Source organism: Ciconia boyciana, chromosome 6 (assembly GCF_034638445.1).
Source record: "Ciconia boyciana chromosome 6, ASM3463844v1, whole genome shotgun sequence".
Lineage (NCBI taxonomy): Eukaryota > Metazoa > Chordata > Aves > Ciconiiformes > Ciconiidae > Ciconia > Ciconia boyciana.
In genome coordinates, this window is record NC_132939.1 from 17,632,603 (window position 1) to 17,650,573 (window position 17,971).

The 17,971-nt window shown below is 38.0% G+C and overlaps 1 protein-coding gene and 2 non-coding genes across 7 annotated transcripts in view; all 3 read left to right on the forward strand.

The window, feature by feature from the left end:
• The first annotated feature begins 319 nt into the window (after positions 1-319).
• Positions 320-17,971, forward strand: part of NAP1L4 (nucleosome assembly protein 1 like 4) — a 29,357-nt gene continuing 11,705 nt past the window's right edge. For 4 of the 5 annotated variants that reach the window (XR_012042944.1, XR_012042945.1, XM_072864046.1 and 1 more), the window contains exons 1-11: positions 320-447; positions 2,226-2,266; positions 4,444-4,475; positions 5,694-5,755; positions 7,298-7,397; positions 8,158-8,299; positions 8,407-8,493; positions 10,047-10,172; positions 10,944-11,015; positions 14,848-14,987; positions 16,996-17,141. Coding sequence is in view for 3 of the 5 variants with exons in the window: in XM_072864046.1 (XP_072720147.1) it covers positions 4,462-4,475; positions 5,694-5,755; positions 7,298-7,397; positions 8,158-8,299; positions 8,407-8,493; positions 10,047-10,172; positions 10,944-11,015; positions 14,848-14,987; positions 16,996-17,141 (889 nt within the window). In the remaining 2 variants the exon portion in view is untranslated. Of the gene's footprint in view, positions 448-1,227; positions 1,248-2,225; positions 2,267-4,443; positions 4,476-5,693; positions 5,756-7,297; positions 7,398-8,157; positions 8,300-8,406; positions 8,494-10,046; positions 10,173-10,943; positions 11,016-14,847; positions 14,988-16,995; positions 17,142-17,971 lie in introns of those variants that run through there. The other variant, XM_072864045.1, reaches the window with a different exon arrangement.
• LOC140653779 (small nucleolar RNA SNORA54) lies at positions 8,711-8,838 on the forward strand. Its single transcript, XR_012043218.1, has one exon. It is a non-coding gene; the product is annotated as a small nucleolar RNA SNORA54 (small nucleolar RNA).
• Positions 12,250-12,370, forward strand: LOC140653778 (small nucleolar RNA SNORA54). The gene has a single exon (XR_012043217.1). It is a non-coding gene; the product is annotated as a small nucleolar RNA SNORA54 (small nucleolar RNA).

Consider the following 17,971-nt stretch of genomic DNA (forward strand, 5'->3'; position numbering starts at 1 on the left):
GCCCCGCGGAGGGCCTTTCCCGGCGCGTTTCGAGAGCGCGGCCTACAACGCCGAACGACCACCGGGCGCCCGCCGCCCTCGCGCGGCTCTGTCGCTTTAAGGACGCAGGCACGAGCCGCCTCCCCACCCCCTCCGCCCCGCATCACGCGCTCTCCCCGCGCGCCGCCAGCCCCGCGCGCACATCCCTGAGAGCCCCCCCCGGATCCGCGCTCGCTCTCTGATTGGCTGAGCGCCGCGCCGTCGGATAGTCAACATGGCCCGCGTGCGGCGCGGCGCCTGTGGCGCTGGCAGGGCCAATCGGCGACGTCTTTGCTGAGGGAGGCGCCCGCGCTTCGGCCAATGGGAGGGGGCTTTCTTGGCGGCGGCGCAGCCCGAGTGAGCCTGCGAGGAGTCTAGCGGCTGGCGCTGCTGCCTCTGCGGGCGTGAGGGGACGCGGGGCGCGGGCAGGTGAGGGCGCGGCGGGGCCGCAGCGCTGAGCTCCCGGCCTTTGGGTGGTGGGTGGCCGGTGGGGGTAGCGGAGGGCCCGAGCTGGCTGCCGCGACCGCAGCGCGGGGATGGGGCGCGCGTGAGGTGGCCGTTAGGGCCTGCTCCGGGGTGGAGCTCGGTGGCGGCGGGGGCCGCCTGGAGCCGCCTGGCGGAGAGGGGCGGGCCCGGCCCGGTCAGGCACTATTTTAAGGCTGGCTTGAGAAGTTTGGACCGAGGAAAGGGGTTGTCTGTGTTGCGCTGACTCTGGTGGAGGGGGGACAGAGCGGTTCCGGCCACATGTATGGCCGCTCTGGGGAGCCTGGCAGCGAGCTCTGCGCCCTGCCGGGGGAAGTGGGGGAGGAAGAGGGTGGGAGGGCTGTTGTTTGTGGTGAACAGTTTCTCAGTCTCTCAGCCCGTGGTGCTCGAGTTGAGTCAAACCCTTAGCCGCTTAGGTCAGACGCGATTCTTTGGTTTGGCCACGATCTTGTGTTCGCTTAGCGTGGTGTGGGATTTTGGGGGCTCAGTTTTTCATCTCAAGGTCCCCGTCTCCTGAGTGAGAGCCTGTTTAAAATTTTTGTTGCTGCTACGATTGTTTACTGCATATAATACCAGTGTTTGTAGAATTTGTGTGACTCCATTCCTGTAACATCTGCCTACGAGGCTTCACAATAAAAAGGTAGAGAAGCAAGTATGTAAGTTATAGGTGAAACCAGAACCACTAGGCAAATTTTTTATAAAGTCATCTCTAACCAAAATAGTGTTCCCTCAAGAAAACTTCCAAGGTGAGCTTAAGTATTGCTAATGTTCTGGGCTTGCGGAATAGATTAATGAGTTTCCTCCTCTTGACTATTTTTTCATTTTTGCTTCTAACTTTCCTTATGAAAAGTATCAGACTATTATGTTTGTGGCTTCCCACAGGGTTACATCCAAGCAGCTCTAAAACGGAAGTCATAACTTTCCCTTCTGATTTGTTGTAGTTACGAAAAACAGTAACAGTTGCGGGTAGAAGTCTTCCTGTGAGTTCAGGAGTCCATCAGTTCCTGCTTCATATTCTAGTTGTGTTTAGAAGATTTGTACAAGTCATAGGCTTGCTTTTTAGTAGAGAAGACTTACTCTGTGTACACTTGTATTTATGAATATGTCTTGCCATTAAATGTACAGACTTTTCCTTTAAAGTTGCATCCTTCAGGATACTACTTGTCCTTATAATGAACTTTTGCTGCCTTAGTGTGCATCGACTTTACAGTTTCCTGCTGTTTTAAGTGACTAGTAGTGTGTGACATTTGTGCTAGACAAATTACAGCAGCCTGTTTTGTGGGACAAGTGGTAGATGTAGTCCCCTTTTTCCCCAAAGCTTCATGTCTGCATTAGGTATTTGAAAACGGTGAACTGTCCAGAACAAATAAGATAAGAATTTGGCCTCTTATTGGTGGTGGTAGTGATAATAGCAATACCTTACACTTTTCATGTCTTGATTGTCTGTAAACTGAGCTCACTTGCTTGGAAAATAACTAAGGCAATAAATATGAAGGCTCAGTGCTTTGCTGCTATATGTTTTCAACTAGGTGTGCATTTAACTTTGTCTCTCTAAAATCACCTTGCTCTCCCCTCCCCTGCCCTCACCTGCTTTTACTGAACAGTTTTGTTTAGTAACTCTGCAGCAGTTTAGTCATTGGAAGACAACTATAATGCAACTGGGAATCACAAGCTGTTTTGTAAGAAAGTTTCTTCTAATTGTTTATTTATATACTTCTTTTTAGTTACCAAAGGAACAACTTAGAGGAGCGAAACAAGACTTAAAGTATGTATTTGCACCAGGGAATGGTGTCTTTTTTTTTTCCTTCTTCTTTTGTTGTTACTGTTGTTTCTTGTTACTTAGGTGAATGGCTTTTGTCAGAATATTCATGTCTATTCCAGTGGAGATTAATTCAACTGCTATTTAAAAATTATTGAAGTTATGGGAATTTTATTCCATGTTTTCTAAACACAAATGAGGATGGAACAAGAATCTTGTCTTCCCTAAGCAAGGTTGAGAAGTAGTTCCCTGCAGAAAATGCAGCACAAACAACTGAGCAGAAGAATTTGTATGTGGAGTGGATTTTTTCCATTAGCTCTGTCACTGGGCCTAGGTTGGAAGAGGCAAGTCTTCGAGGCTAATTTTTAAGTAATGCGAGTCTGCATTTTTAGTTGCTTACTATTGCTTCCTCTAATATTGACTAGGATCATGTAACTTGTTGGCTGAACTCTGACACTAGGCCAATTTGCTATGTCTTACCTTTTTACTCTTATCTTCCCCCCCCCTTCTGTCTGCTAGGGAAGGAAAGACTCGTGTATGTTCCTTCATTTCTTCATCTGTAAGATAGTAAAATTCTTCTGTTTTGCTCTAGTGACTGGTTGCTGGCATTGCCACTTTCCCTTGTTACGTTTAAAGCAAGAATAAGCGTTTGCAAATAAATATGCCTGGGTGGCTGAAACACAGCTGGTCTACAAGAAGCCCCTTTTGTTTGTTCCTGGACTTAATCTATAGGATGGGCTCGTGCTTTTTTGGTAGACATTAAGCAGCTTTAATTCCTGTGGAATAATCTAAAATATACTCTTAGCACTTGTGTAAATGAATGAAGCTTTTCATCTCTATTTAAGTGGTTGTGAAAGTGTTGCTTTTCTAGCTTAGAGCAGGAATCGCCATTTTCCAGATGGGAGAGTGCATGCTATCTCTGGGCCCCCTGCTCTGGCTGCCACTCAAGATGTCTTTAGCACTTAGGTTCTTCTTTGGTAGCCATGTATTGGAAGCTGGGCTAAAGATCAGCCTGCTTGGCCTGTACAGAATCTAAGAAATCAGACCTGTTGACTCTCATGAATGATGGAAGGTACTTTTTATTCTAAATTTGACTTGCAGACTAGCATCTGCTTTCTTGAAAGCTTGATAGTGGAAAATATAACCTATGCTTCTGTATGGTATGTAGTGATTACTTGGATTTGTGATGAACTGTTTAGAATGAGGGGAAAAAAAACCAACCTGTATTACTAAAATAGATGTACAGTCTTGGATATTTCACCCCAGTAAAGAAAGAACAGCAAAATAAGTTAGGCAATCTGGCTCTCTCTGGTTTCTCAGAAGAGCTAATTTAGATCTTGGGGGCTGGGGTAGCTGCGCTAAACTTGGTTCCAATCATTGCTAATACCAAGACTTCAACTTCTGTTTCCTCTTTGTTTTCTCGCTCCTGATAAATAAATTGAAGGCAAATCTTTATATAGGGGATTCTGCCTTCGTAGCTGCTGTCAAAAACCATTCTCTTGGTAAATAATTTTCTTTCCTTCAGTGTTTTGCTTCTCTTTAGCAGCAGTTTTAGGTTGTCATTCAGTATAGTGCAGCAGAAGCAGCTATTCACAAAAATAGCCCTGATTAGACAGACAAGTGAGGCATATTTTTCTGCTCAGGTGGCATAAGAAAAAAGTAATTCTGAAGCTGTTGTAATTAATTTGAACTTTCATTGTTTCCATATCAGGCATAGTAATATAGTATATGCAGAGATTAAAAATTCATTATTTACTGTGATACTGTCAGTGAATTAGAAAATAATATATTTCTATCTTCCTCTTTGGCTTGAGGGGTTTTTTTAATAGAATGCAGAGCTAGTCTAGGTAACTGTGACACTTGTCTTCAGACTGAAGACTTATGATCTGGTAAAAATGGATCAACATCTGGAATACCTAACAGAAAAAAAATAAGTTTAAAAGGGTTAAATGAAAGCGCCTAACAGACTGTTTAAAAACTACGAGCAAGTTCCAGTTTGGACTGGGTATTATAGGAGCCATTCACTTTACTGCAAGAGATTATGCATGATGAATTTCTTAGCAAAACCAGCAGCTGTTAATTTATACTTAGGTTTTAAACAATGACCTGTTTTATTTTCATCTTCTGTTGAGGTAAACAAATTACCATTAAAGTATATTTAAACACTGTTTTTCAACTTGCAGGTGGATACAGGCACACAGATGGCAGATAACAGGTACATTGGATTGTTTTCTTGAAATCTGGTCTTCTGTGGGAGAGTATTTTTTTTTTTTACCTATGAAGAATGGATTACCAAACTTGGATAAGAATAAAATGGTAATATTTTCTCTAACTAGACTGTTTCCTTACAGCAAGGACAAAATGCTCATTTGGTACAGGAGAAGCTGAGATTGTAGTGTATTGGATACAGAATTACTCTGTTCTTGGATTAACATAATTTGTGTTGTCTTGATTCAGTTTTCAGTGTTCACATTTAAATGCTCTAAAGACTTGAAGAGTACACTCATCCTCACTGTTTCTCTAATCTGTATGATTTAAGCATCCAAAGGCAGTGGTTTATTTTCTAGTTTTTATAGCATTTTTGGAACAAATAACAATGGTATTAAGCTGGTGTAAATACGTATGTGATGCTGGTCTTTCAAGGCTTGCAGTGCACCAGGGTAAGCTGGATAAACTAGTCTATCTGGAAACTAATAATACCCATTTGCATATATGATATCTTTTCTCCTTTTGTATCTGAGTTAGGGTTAATTTCAGCAATGTCCAATCTGTATTTTGCGACCTATAGACTGGCAGGGAACACACGGAATGCTTGCTGGCCGTTGACTCTTTCTGGGCCTTCTCTTTCTCCAGCACAGGAAGTGTGGTGGATGACATTGCAGCGGGGAGATGGGGAGGACAGGGACATCTCTTTTTAGAGTAGAAGCAAATGTTTTTACTATTAATCAAAACAACTTGATATAGAAATTCAAAACAAAGAACTTTGATCTCGTGTTTATCTTCCTTTCTTATGTGTATCCTTCCTCATGTTTTTCTTCATCACTTACACTAAAAAGGTGTCCTGTATTTTTCACTTGTAAGTAATAACATTTTCCTGTCCAGAGTGTGACCCAGTACAGATGAAAGGCCAGCCATTCACTTAATGTAATTAATTTATCTTTCCGTGTTTCTTGTTTGGGGGTTTTTGTGTTTTGTTTTGTTTATTTCCTTTCCTTTGCATCCTATTCATCTTAGGAGAACTAATTTCATATCCAAACTTTTTTCTTAAGTTTTGAGAAGCTTGAAGACATAAATACATGTCTTTTAGTGGGATAGTAGTTTATAAAACTTGTCCTATAGTAAACACCGAAAATTCAGAGTACTTTTGTTCTTAAATGTTAACGTTTCTATAAAGCGATGCCTTTTTAATATGTCACATTTTTAATTATTTTAGTAAAACAGAAGATACTGCTTCAGATTCTGTGGAGGCTGCTAAAAATGCAAGCGACAAAAAAGGTAAGAAATACATAGTAGTAGGTAACATTACAAAGGTGGAATAAGCCTATTGCCTTGTGTATTCAAGCTTCTTTATCTACAGTTCCAAAACCTTTACAGTCAAAACTACAGATGTGTTCACTATTGAAAGCAAAGCAATGGTTTTTAGGCTAACTTTTCACTTTCTGATGTTTTCCATGTTTATTGCAGCCGAGAGCAAAATAAAGGCTATATTTTTGTAACAGTGAAAGTATTTTTGCATATGTTGTGACTCGGATGCTTCACTATTGCATGAAATAACCCACTAGGCACTTGCAATAAGGCCTGTATAGACTAGCTTTTAACAACATGTAATCTTTACCAGCATAATTATTAAAATGAGCAGTCCTGTATGCATGTTAGTTGTTTACTACCTTGTTTGTAGGAAAATGCATCTTTATAATATGTCCTCTTGAGTTTTTATTCTTCATTTGGAAGGTTTATAGATAACTGCTGAATAATGCTTTTCAAATTAATACTTCTGTGTGTGGAAAAGCTACAGTTCCATTGTTATTAACCTGAATGCTCACATTTGTAAGTTATAGTGAAATGTGTTTCACATATGTGGTCACTGAATGTTCTTTAGGTCTCACTTACTACCTTTTTTTTTTCAGAAAGCCTTTGTGACTGGCAATTGGAAATCACATATAAACTGCTAGACACCATTGAATAATTCTTAATCGAACTCGACTATAAAAAAAAAAAACACAACCCAAACAAACAACACACAAATCCACCTCTATAAAAGCTTCATCAACTTAGTGTGTGCTATGCAATTTATTGATTTTTTTAATGTCTGGGGAGAAGAGCAGTGAGAAAGAATGGAAAGATTTGAAAAGCAAATGGCTTCCCACTATGACCACCTGTGCGGTTATTAGTAAGGATTTTTAACTCCTAACCAGAAGCATTTTAGGTCTGACTTCCTGTAAAAATAGTCTTCTGTGAACTGTTGTGATGGCTGTTTTGAGGAGTCTTACAGATTGTAAAAGTATCGTGATGTAAAAAATTAGTAGTTGCCAAAGAAATAGTCATAGTGCTGTGCTGCTTTGTTGTACAGTACACAAAGTTTTCGTCAGTTTTTTTCAGGAGTCAGACTAACTGGAGAACGCTTTTACAAATGTCTTGGAAGTATAATTCAGTGGTTCTTCTCTTGAAATTTATGTGTGGCTTATAAGCTACAGCTAATATAGGGGGAGGATGGAGAAACTCCTATTTTGCACTTCCTTACATAAAAGGGAAGACAGGAAATTTGCTTATGTCATCAATGTATTACTTGCTTCTAAAAGCAAAAATATGATATATTTGCAAAGAGAAAGGTGCATTTTCTATCACTATCCAATTTTATCTTTCTGAAATCTGATCCTGAAGTAATTTTGCTTAAGTTATTAGTTAACTATAGTGGCTCTATTTGAGATCTGGAAAATAGTGAGTGTTTTTACTGTGACTGCTGTAAGACACACAGCATGACAAAGGTGCCATAAATATATTCAAATTTGTTTTAAAAGTGTTTTTTTGTCTTCATAGAAAAGCTAGCGGACCAAGTGATGCAAAATCCACAGGTGCTGGCAGCTCTACAGGAACGTCTTGACAACACGGCACTTACTCCTTCAAGTTACATTGAAACGTAAGTATGGGGCATAATAAAATTATCGAAAGACTGAAAGCATAATAGAATGTTATTACTGTATAATTAAGGTAGGAAATTAGAACAAATGATTCACTAAGAAAAATGGTTGACTTAAACCATGATTCGTAGTGGCCTACTTCTGGAAGGAAGAGTCAAGTTTTAGTTTACTTACACAAAATTGCAAACAAAATTTTGTCCAGTTCAGTATTTTCCTTGGCTATTATTTTGGTTAGAAATAACTCCCCTCCTGCCCCTCTTTTGTTTCCTTCTGTCAGGGTGTGTGCTGCAATGATTGATGATTTCTGTAAGATTGGTGTCCAGGATGTAGTGGAAAGTTCAGGACCTGTAAATCCCTAGTTTGAAGCTTAGTTTTCTATTAACTGTAGAGTAGACTTAAACTTCAAAAATTTTGCCTTTAGTAGATATTTGTGCTTTTATTTCTTGGCTGGGAATAGCTGGTAGACATCTTATTTAAAAAAATAAATATATATATAAAAATGCTATAAAAAGTTCTTTTTACCTGACTATATATATATAAATACTTAATAATTTAAAGTACAGATGGGCAATGTGTACTTTTCTGAGTAGGAGGGGATTCTTCGAACTTTTTGAAATAGGTTTTGAAGAAATAGGTATGTTTGATATAAGCCTTTTATTTAAAAATTGCACTTAGTTGTAAGCAGCCTATTTCACAGTGATATGTTAAATAATACTGAGGCAACTAACTTTTAACCTTAAAGAATTGTTTGGTTTTTAGTTTACCAAAAGCAGTGAAAAGAAGAATTGATGCCTTGAAACAGCTCCAGGTGAAATGTGCCCATATAGAAGCTAAATTCTATGAAGAAGTACATGATTTAGAGAGAAAATATGCAGCACTCTATCAACCCCTTTTTGATAAGGTGGGAAGACTATGTATATAATCTTTGTGTCCTTCTAGCTGAGTCAGTTCTGTTTGCATATATGTAATTTTAAATCTTCAATTACATTCTTGGTTTTTCTAACACAGAGAAGAGAGTTTATTAATGGGGAAGCTGAACCCACAGATGCAGAGTCAGAATGGCACAGTGAAAATGAGGAAGAAGAAAAACTAGCTGTGAGTACAAGCCGGGTAATGAACTACGGGTATATCAGATTGTCAGAATTAATGCCTGTACAGTGTTTTCCATTGAAAGACTCAACTTTTGGAAACAGAGTTTTTATCAGTAATGTGCTCTTGTGGTGAATACACTATTATGTCCAGTGAAAGCTTTTAAACTTTGTTTAGCCTTTTTTCAAGTTTGTAGCTTGAGTGAATTGAAATTTACCTTTGTTTGCACTGTTCGTAACCTGTTAACAGTATCTTTCTGGTAATGGGTTCCATTCCAGTGCTATATGATACCCCAAGACAATAGAAGGCTGGCTGGCTGTCTGCCTGTCCCTTTTATTTTGGGGGACATAATTAGCTTTCATTTCCATAAATACAGATTAGACACAAGTCACCTAGTCATAAAATGGAATTGACCTAATAAAAATGTGTGCTGGCTAGTGGATTCCTACTTGTCTATTGAGTAGGAACTATCTAGGTTTTAGGAGAGATATAATTTGTAGTCTGCCTTTTACTCTCCTGTCATCATTTTGGAGGTGTATACTCATGGCTTGCTGCTTTTTCTCAGAGAAGCGACCTACTTATAATGCTGTGTTTGCCATTCTGTCAGGTTTTCTTTGCATTTTTTCCTTGGCCCGTTTTCCTCCAGTTTCCTTTGGACACTGTTCTGTATACAAAGCAAATTGTTCTCTTTGTTTTTACTGATCTCATGAGATTTAGTGTGACACAGTAGTCCATGTGCATAAGCAAAAAAAGGTTTGTTAGGCTTTGTGTAAATACAGCATTGACAGGCCATATTCCATGCAATTATAAGATCAGAAACATGTCTAGATGGCAAGTAAACTGCTGCTTCATTTTCTTGGCTAGTCATAACCCAAGTAGCTGCTGTTCAGAAGATCTTATATATTTGCTGCTACCTAGTGGTGTAAAAGGAAAGGTGCAATACAACTAATTCAAACTGCGAATTTCCTGGTTTTTGGTGGATGGAGAAGTGACTTAGTCATTCTTCTTTTTTTATAAATTTGACATCAGTTATGTATAGGGAATCCTGTATCACAAAAGATTAATAATTGAAGACAGTGTAATAATGAAAAATAACCATGAAAACCAACTTTACCAAGTATTTTGCAAAATTGGGAAGCTAAAACTTGCTAAATTTTAAATTTTTAGATGAAACGCTGTAAATGGCACATGAAGCTACAGGAATGAGATGAATAGAAAAATAGAAATGTATTTATATTTTTTTCTGTTTGTAGAAAGATAGAAATGTGTGTTAATTATTTCTGTTTGTCAAGTCAGTGAAACTGTCACTTGGTCTATTTAGTCTTTGTACAGAATTCCAAATGAGTTGAAAGTAAATCTGAATTAAATGTATATATGTTTAATTGTGTAAATAAACCTTGTGTCTCTTAACTTCATTTACAGAGAAAAAAAGTGTAAATTTTAAATGTTCCTTAGACACAGCTTCAGAGACAGCAAATGTTTTGAACATCTACCTCTGTTTATTAAATATTAAGAAGTTGTGATTTCATTTCTTAAATGTTTCTGTATTTGTTTCACAGGGAGACCTGAAAAATGTAGTGGTAATAGAAGAAAAAGCAGAAGCAGAAGAGACAAATGTCAAAGGAATTCCAGACTTCTGGTTTACTATCTTTAGGAACGTAGATATGCTAAGTGAATTAGTACAAGTAAGTTCCTGCTCTGAAAAGAATAACTTCTGTCGTGTTAAATGAATTGCTACTTTTTTCAATTAATAGTGAGTGCTTGTGGAATGTGTGTGACGGACCAAATATTTGAGTCTTCAGAATCCCTAATATTATTCCTGAAGATGTTTGAAAGGCTAATGATGGACAAGCAGAACAGCTGACCCAAACTGCTAAACACTATGTGGATTGTTTAAGAAATTATCTTGTAACAACCTTTGTAGATACTAAAATGCAAGCTTATGTGCTGCTTACAACAGCTGTGCCCCTGTAGTTTGTTAATTTAGTGCATAAAGGATTATTTTTGCAAGGATATTATAAGCATACCCATGAATTGGTTGAATTAGTGTTAAATAGCTTATGTAGTTTAGCCCTCAGTTATATTAATTATTTTTAATGCTGTTAAGGAAGAATTCCCTGAAGCATATGTGTCTGTGAATCTCACCAGCAATAAATATCCTGAATGAAGTTATTTTATTTTCAGTAATGTTTATGCAGCCTAGCATGGTAGCAGCTTTATTTACTGAAGACGAGGCCTAATGATTGAGAATTTGGCATGTGGTGTTTGTAACTACAATTAAGAAATTTGGATCCAAATCTGAACTTTAGCTGAAATTGTTGAATAATTACAAGGTTTGGTTCTTTCTTGAGAACAGGTTGAACAAGCAAGCTAGGTTGAAATTTTGTTCTTCTAAATATTGCCTGCTGAATAGGAATTTTTTTCTTTTTCTTTTTCTTTTTTTTTTTCCTTCTTAGGAATATGATGAACCAATCTTGAAACATCTGCAGGATATTAAAGTTAAGTTTTCTGAACCTGGACAGCCTATGGTGAGTTTCTCTAGTTGTTTCTCATTAAGACTGTAGTAATGATGTAAACAGCACTTCAAAATTTTCATTCCATTCTCTTTGGCTAGAATGTGTATGTGGGGTCTCTTTCCAGGCTAATATCTTCATGTCTTGCCTTTTAAAGATTTATCTTCACTTTTCCTGACCCTTTGCTCCTTCATCCTTAGCCTGGACATCTCTGACATCATTGTAGTTTCTAGATTTAAAATTCTGGCTCAATTCTGTCTAGTTTTCACTTTCTTTTTCTCTCTCAAATTCCAAATTAGCTACTCTTACTAATAAAGTTACATGGCTGCTTTTGGTTTGAAAATTCATTGTGGAAAAAATTCTGGGTGCTACTTACTATATTGAGTATTTTTGATATATCATCAAAAGAGCATATGTGACTTAGTAATATTAATCAAAGACAATGATGATGGATACTGTGCCTGTTGAAGAGGATAGAAAAACATATTAGATGGTCTTTTAAAAGTGTACCTAATGAGTAATTTTTAAAGTACAACTTTGCCCTTTTTTTGGAAATTGTTTTCTTGTTTTAAGTTCAGTGTACAGAAACAGATACTGTGTTTGTCAAAAAGAAGTTGTTCTGTTGCTTATTTAATTCATGCAGACTATACTTACTCTTTGAACTCATTTTGAGGGGGGGGCAGGGAGAAATATGGGTTTTGAGCCTACACATCCTTTCTTTAAACTTCATCCCTGTGGCTTTTTCCTTACATTTGGTATTTTTTGTTCTGTCTTATGGAGTTACAGTCTTCTGACAAAGTCTAAAGTAAATGCAATAAATATTTCATTGAAGATTCACGTAAGAAAGATGGAAGGACTTTCTCCAAATACCTGTTAAAGGTTAATAACAGCTGAAGCTAAGTTTTTTAGTCCTCGCTGTCTTTCTCCTATTACTACCAAAACACTCGAGCTGATAATAGGCAAGGGAAGTAGCATGGACAGAGAAAAATTGGGAATTAAGTTCCCTAAATATTGCTAGGGCTGAAGGACAGGATATGAGTTTTATGAAGAAAATGAATTGTTTAAGCACAAAGTAAAGTATGCTAAGAAGTTGGTGGTTTTTATCTTGAAGCATATCTATTCGGTGGCATTTGGATGATTTGGGAATAGTTGGTTTTGCCTACAGCATTTTTGTGTTCTCATTCAGCTTTGTTTTACAGTAGCTTAAGTTGAAGAACTGCTCTTAAAACATCAATGGATTTATCTTGTCTTGCACTGTTCGTAACCTCTTGACAGCATATTTCTGTGAATAGGTTCCATTCCAGTGCTACATGAAATCCAGTAATGGAAGGCTGACAAATTCCATGTCCCTTCTGCATTTGGAGACAAAAGGATGCATTCCTAACTGCTTGAGTGAAAGCTGTTATCCAGTTGTGTGTGACTGTTGTCTGAAATTCTCTGTCTATTGAAAATGGGTGCAGCAGTGGTAGCTGTGTACTGTAAAAGGTTCACATAACCGGTGTGTAATAAATACACTGATTCTGCTGGGATTAGGTTTTGCCACTAAAAGAAATGCGTGATAGTTAGGAATTTTCTGATTCACCGTTGACCCAAAGTGATTAACTGTAGTTATGCTCCTCCAAAAGTACATTTACCTGGCTACAGTAATGGTGCTTCAAAGTTCTGTTCGCTATAGCCTGTATCTGTCAACTTTTATCTGCATGAAGCGTAAGCGATTCTCTTACTATTTGCGTCAATTTATTTACAATCATATGAATAAACTTACATATGTTTGTATAAATATAATTTCTACTTATATACCTATTTGGACATCAGGATTCTTAGCTAGCATATTCAGACCTGGATGATGCATCTGGGTATAACTTCAGTAAGTAGCTTAAAATAAGGAAGTTCTCTTTTTTGAACTTCATGAGAACATCTCATACTACAGGGAAAATCTAGAAATACATGCTACAAAGGTAAGCTGATATCAAAAGCTAAGATGTTAAATAAACAAATAAAGACTACTGGAAAGGTTATTACAACACTTCAAATAGTATGTGAAACTTGAAGCTTCTTATTGTCTCCTAATTAGCAGGTATAGAATGAAATACTGAAATGCAGTCTTTGCGATATTTTTGTCTTGCTAGTCCTTGGGATCCTGCATGCTAAGTAGTGCCACTGGTTACCTATTTATAACCCCAGTGATGGTTTGTGGGATTATTTGGGTACAAGTGTTTGTCACTGGTAGTGGATAAGCTAAGTTTGTAACTCTTCCCCTGAGCATGTTTGCCGGAGAGAGATTTGCCTTAGCTGAAGACACCTTCCGAACCATACTAGCTGTCTCGAATTGCTTTAAAATGGAAGTAAAGTTGAAATAGGCTATGTGAAGCCAACACAGATATTGCAGTGCACGTCTGGTTCCCAGTGGCTTCCTTAAACTGTGACCATGTGAGTTGGGAAGGCTGCTGTTGCCACCAGTCTCCATCACTCCTTGACCACTGTCTTTCCAGATTTCAGTTGTGTGAGGAAATTCATGGGGTCTTAGACTAAGGCGCCTTTGGGAGATGAGTGAGGGATAAATATCTTTGATGAACATGGTGTTGTCCCCAGAGTTATTTATCCTGTCTGCACATGGTGGGCCTTCAAAAAGAGAGGATGGCAAGGCAGACTTGGGTGATAACAGACCATTTTCTGGCCTGAGTCTGAAGAGTGCCTGGGGAAGTATATTCGAGGCTAGTGTTTTTGCCAATTACCTAACCTGTTCTGTATGCACACTATGTCTAGTTCTTATGGCATATTGCTGGGGGAGTAAATAAAATATTTAAGGTAACTGTTACACATGCTGTGGCTGTGCAGTAAGTATGGTGATGTTGGGGGTTTTGACTTTCAGCCCTTCTGTGGTGTTGAACTGACTTGCAGACTTTTTCCCCCCTTCAAGTAACTAAAGCAATGCTGCTGAAAACCTGTATTGTTTCCCCTGTTCCAAGGCAGTTTTAGTTTTATTTTACTTTTAAATAGTTCATAGTTGATCCTGAGGCAAAGTGGGCATATATAGCATTGTGCAAGCAGTTTTTGAAAGCTTTACAGATTTGAAAATTCATGCATTGTGTATGCTACAGTTTTCCATAACTGGAGCCTTTTGTTCTCCATGTAAGAAACTGAATTTCTGCAAACAGTTTTCAGGTGCCACAAGAGGCTCAAACATAAACAGAAACACCTGCTTCAGGCTGTAACCTGTTAAGACATGTATAATATTAGGCTTCAGTTTATGAAGTTGGTGTTCTTTTGCAGGATTTTCTATTTTCAAATGGAAAAAAAACCCCTCTGGTTCATGGTGGAGTGCACTGTTTAAATACAGGCTCCTGCAGTCTAAAACTTTTTAATTAGAAGCTGTCTCTTTCAGTCTCTTGAGATCATGGCATTGAATGATCAGAGTGGGGGGAGTAACAGAACCTGATGGTGTTATTCTGATGTTAAAATGACTTCAGAATAACAACTTCTTCATCCCTAGTCAAAGGATGATGACTAGGCTTCCATAGAAAATGAAACAAGACATTTCTCAAAGTACTTTTTTCTAAGGCTGCTTTTAAGATGGAAGTTCTATATGTAAAGGTGAACGAAAGGTAGTAATTACCTGATTATAATTTGAATGTTAATACTAGCTATAGTTGTTCTAGCTTCCTGCATGTTCAGAATTCTTGACATTCTTAATTTCCTGCTTCTGCTGTAGTTTGAAAGATATGTTTGCCATCAAATTTTTATTTTTTCCTGTATTCAGAGTTTGTTTAATGGTAATTCTGCTGATGCACTATTTCAAAGATAAAAATTAGTAGTAACATAAAATTATAATGGAATTTTCTTCCAGTCTTTCTCATTAGAGTTCCACTTTGGGCCCAATGACTACTTTTCTAATTCAATCCTGACAAAAACATACAAGATGAAGTCGGAGCCAGACAAGACAGATCCCTTTTCATTTGAAGGACCTGAAATAGTTGATTGTGAGGGGTAAGGAAAACTCAAAATTCAAAAAACCTTCTGAAGTAATAGTCCGTACTTCCCAGATGCTGTTTTCTCTTACTGTGATAATGATTAATGAGGATAAAATAAAGCTTTTGCTGACTTAAAAACTGGGAATATTTGTAGGGATGATGGTGATCTTAGCCTCAGCATGCAGAAGCAACAGCTACATATATATAGATATGTTTTTAATATTGTGTGCATCTTACACCTTTCAAATTTAATAGATTACTAATGAGGTAACAAGCCTTTTAGTTCCAGATAACTGGGTAAATTAATTTTAGTCGTTACACTTCATAGACCCACATCCTCAGTCTGATAAGTAGCCTTAGACTCTCTTGGACTCTTGCTCATCTCCTCAGCAATTTTTATTCCAGCAGTACTTTTGAATCTGTCAGCAATTGGTCATATGTGTGATGTGTTCTTTCGGCCTGTTTTGAGGCTGGAACATAGTGGCCACGCAGTTTGGTTCTGGCAGTTGTGGCTAACGCAGCAATTTTTTTGGCAAAATGTGCTCAGAAACCAACTGTGGGATGGTGAATTTTCATCTCTGTTCTGGAAGTCTAGTGAGTTGGACACCACATTAGAGTTTTTCTCTGGGTAAAAGATCGTTCTGTCTAACCTAACCCTTTCTCTTCCCATCAGTGATCTCTGCTCTATAACTGATGTTCAGTGCCACACCAGAGCAGAGCTGGCACAACTGAAAAATGTTTTGTACCTTACTTTTCTTAGCTTCCTTGGTGTTTTTTTTTTCTGTTGTGGTGGTTTTTCCCTGCCCCATGACATCCCACCCCCCTCCCACCCCACCACCATTGAAGGATGTGGTTTTGGATTTTCATGGGAGGGTTTTTTGTTGTTTTTTCTTTTTTAACTAACATTTAAGAAATACCAAATACTTACTTTCTTGAAGGCACCCTGACAACCTCAAAACTTTTTGGCTTTTAGTGCTACATGTTGGCTTTTGAATTGAGTATTCACCTGCAGTGAGGCAAAATGTCTACTTGCATGTTTAGTGAAAGTTGTGCCCAAGTAAAAGGCTAGTCCATTTTGAACAAAACTTTAGCTAATTACAGCAAAATGTTTTCTGTTTAAGTCTTACAGAAGAATCCCTTTCTAAAATTGCTGGTATGTCAAAACTTTGATTCTGGTTCATGCTTCCTGATGAAGATGTTAGATACTGGAATAAGTAGAGCAGGAAAACATTTCTTTGACTTTTTATACAGGTTAACTATAAAACTGACTTAGACCATTTATCTATAGGACAAGATATTTTTGAGGCACTTAAGGGTTACTGTGACACCATTATTTCCATTAGACGATAACTAGCTGTGTTTACCACTCATTCTTTGCCATGTGCAGTTTTGGGTAAAACTATAGGTGGATGGAGAGAGACTTTTAATTGAGATAAGTGTCAGTTTGCACAGTAGCAGAAAGGAACTGAAAAGTAAGCTCTTTCTAGCTTGCCGTACTTGACTGCCAAGCTGAGTGCTGCTCTTCGGAGAGCTAAAATGTGCCTCTCCCTGGCCACTCTTTGTGCATTTACTTTTAGGGTAACTGGACACTTTCCTTGGCCTGTAGTGAGAGGATGTAATGTATTGTTTTCTACTGGTCTGACTGTTGGAAGAATAATTCTCAACTGTTGAGATTTTTCTGGAATATCTTAATCATGTCCTTGGTTACAAAACTCCAGTAGATGGAGCAAAGAGGTATTAAAGTATGGGTAGGGTGGGGGCAGTGATTACTCTGCAAAGACAAACTATTTAGCTTTTTCATTTAGGGAAATATTTGATATGTCCAACATACACATAGTCTCTAGCACTATGGTGCATCTACTTGACAAGATGTGGAGTAGATTCAGTTGCCAGTGTGTATAAAACTAGCTTTATCTAGAGAATGATAAGCCATCTTTGCCTTGATATTTGCTGCTCTAATGCTCAGTTCCTTGTTTTCACTCATGTCTTGTGTTATAATGCTGTTTACCACATATTGTCTCTAGGTGTACTATTGACTGGAAGAAAGGAAAAAATGTTACAGTTAAAACAATCAAGAAAAAACAGAAACACAAGGGTCGAGGCACAGTTCGGACAATTACCAAACAAGTACCTAATGATTCTTTTTTTAACTTCTTCAGCCCAATAAAGGGTAAGCTTGGAAATTGATAATTTAGGATTCTTAAAATAGGTTGTGTTTTGTTTATATGTATTTATACAGCTTAAACCTACAAACTATTTATGCTGCTGCGTTGCATACTTTCCTCTTACTAGAGGAAGATAGCAAACTGCAGCCCATCCAAAGGGATAATTTCATTCTGACATTATTGTATAGAATTTGGCCATTAGGTGTGCTGTGTAAATAGGAGTCATAGTATGGAAAGCCTCATATAGAATCTCTTAAAGAAGTTGACTTGTTTTACCACAGGATGGCTCCATGCATCAATTTGAGGTTTTTAACGTGTGAAAGAAGCCTCTTCTAGTGTTGGTCACATTCTAGCATATCTGTTTCATTTAAACCTTTGTGTTAAGTGATGGAACTTCCTGTGGTTTCTTCTGTGATTACTTAGTGTTCCCTAATGCTCCATACATACCTTCCTAATTTTCCTAGTTCTGTAATGTTAGATGTGTTACATATTTAAAACAATTTAGATGGATTCCAAAAACATTATTTCTTCTTGATACATCTCCCATTGTACTCTTCCCCACTCCCCCACCCCCCCCATGGATGGAAGAAGCAGTTTACTTTGGACTTCAGAGATACACTGAACAAAATGGACATTAGTTCTTGATTCAGTCATGGACTATTATGAACTACCTGTCCCTTCTAAATACCACTGCAAATCCCTGTGTACATGGGGATCAGAAACAAGTGATAAGTATTTCCAGAGTTGGAGTTTGGTACAGAAATGTCCTTTAACTTAAATAACTTTATTTTTTTGTTACAAGTAGTTGCTGCTTTCAGAAAGGGATAGAGATTTG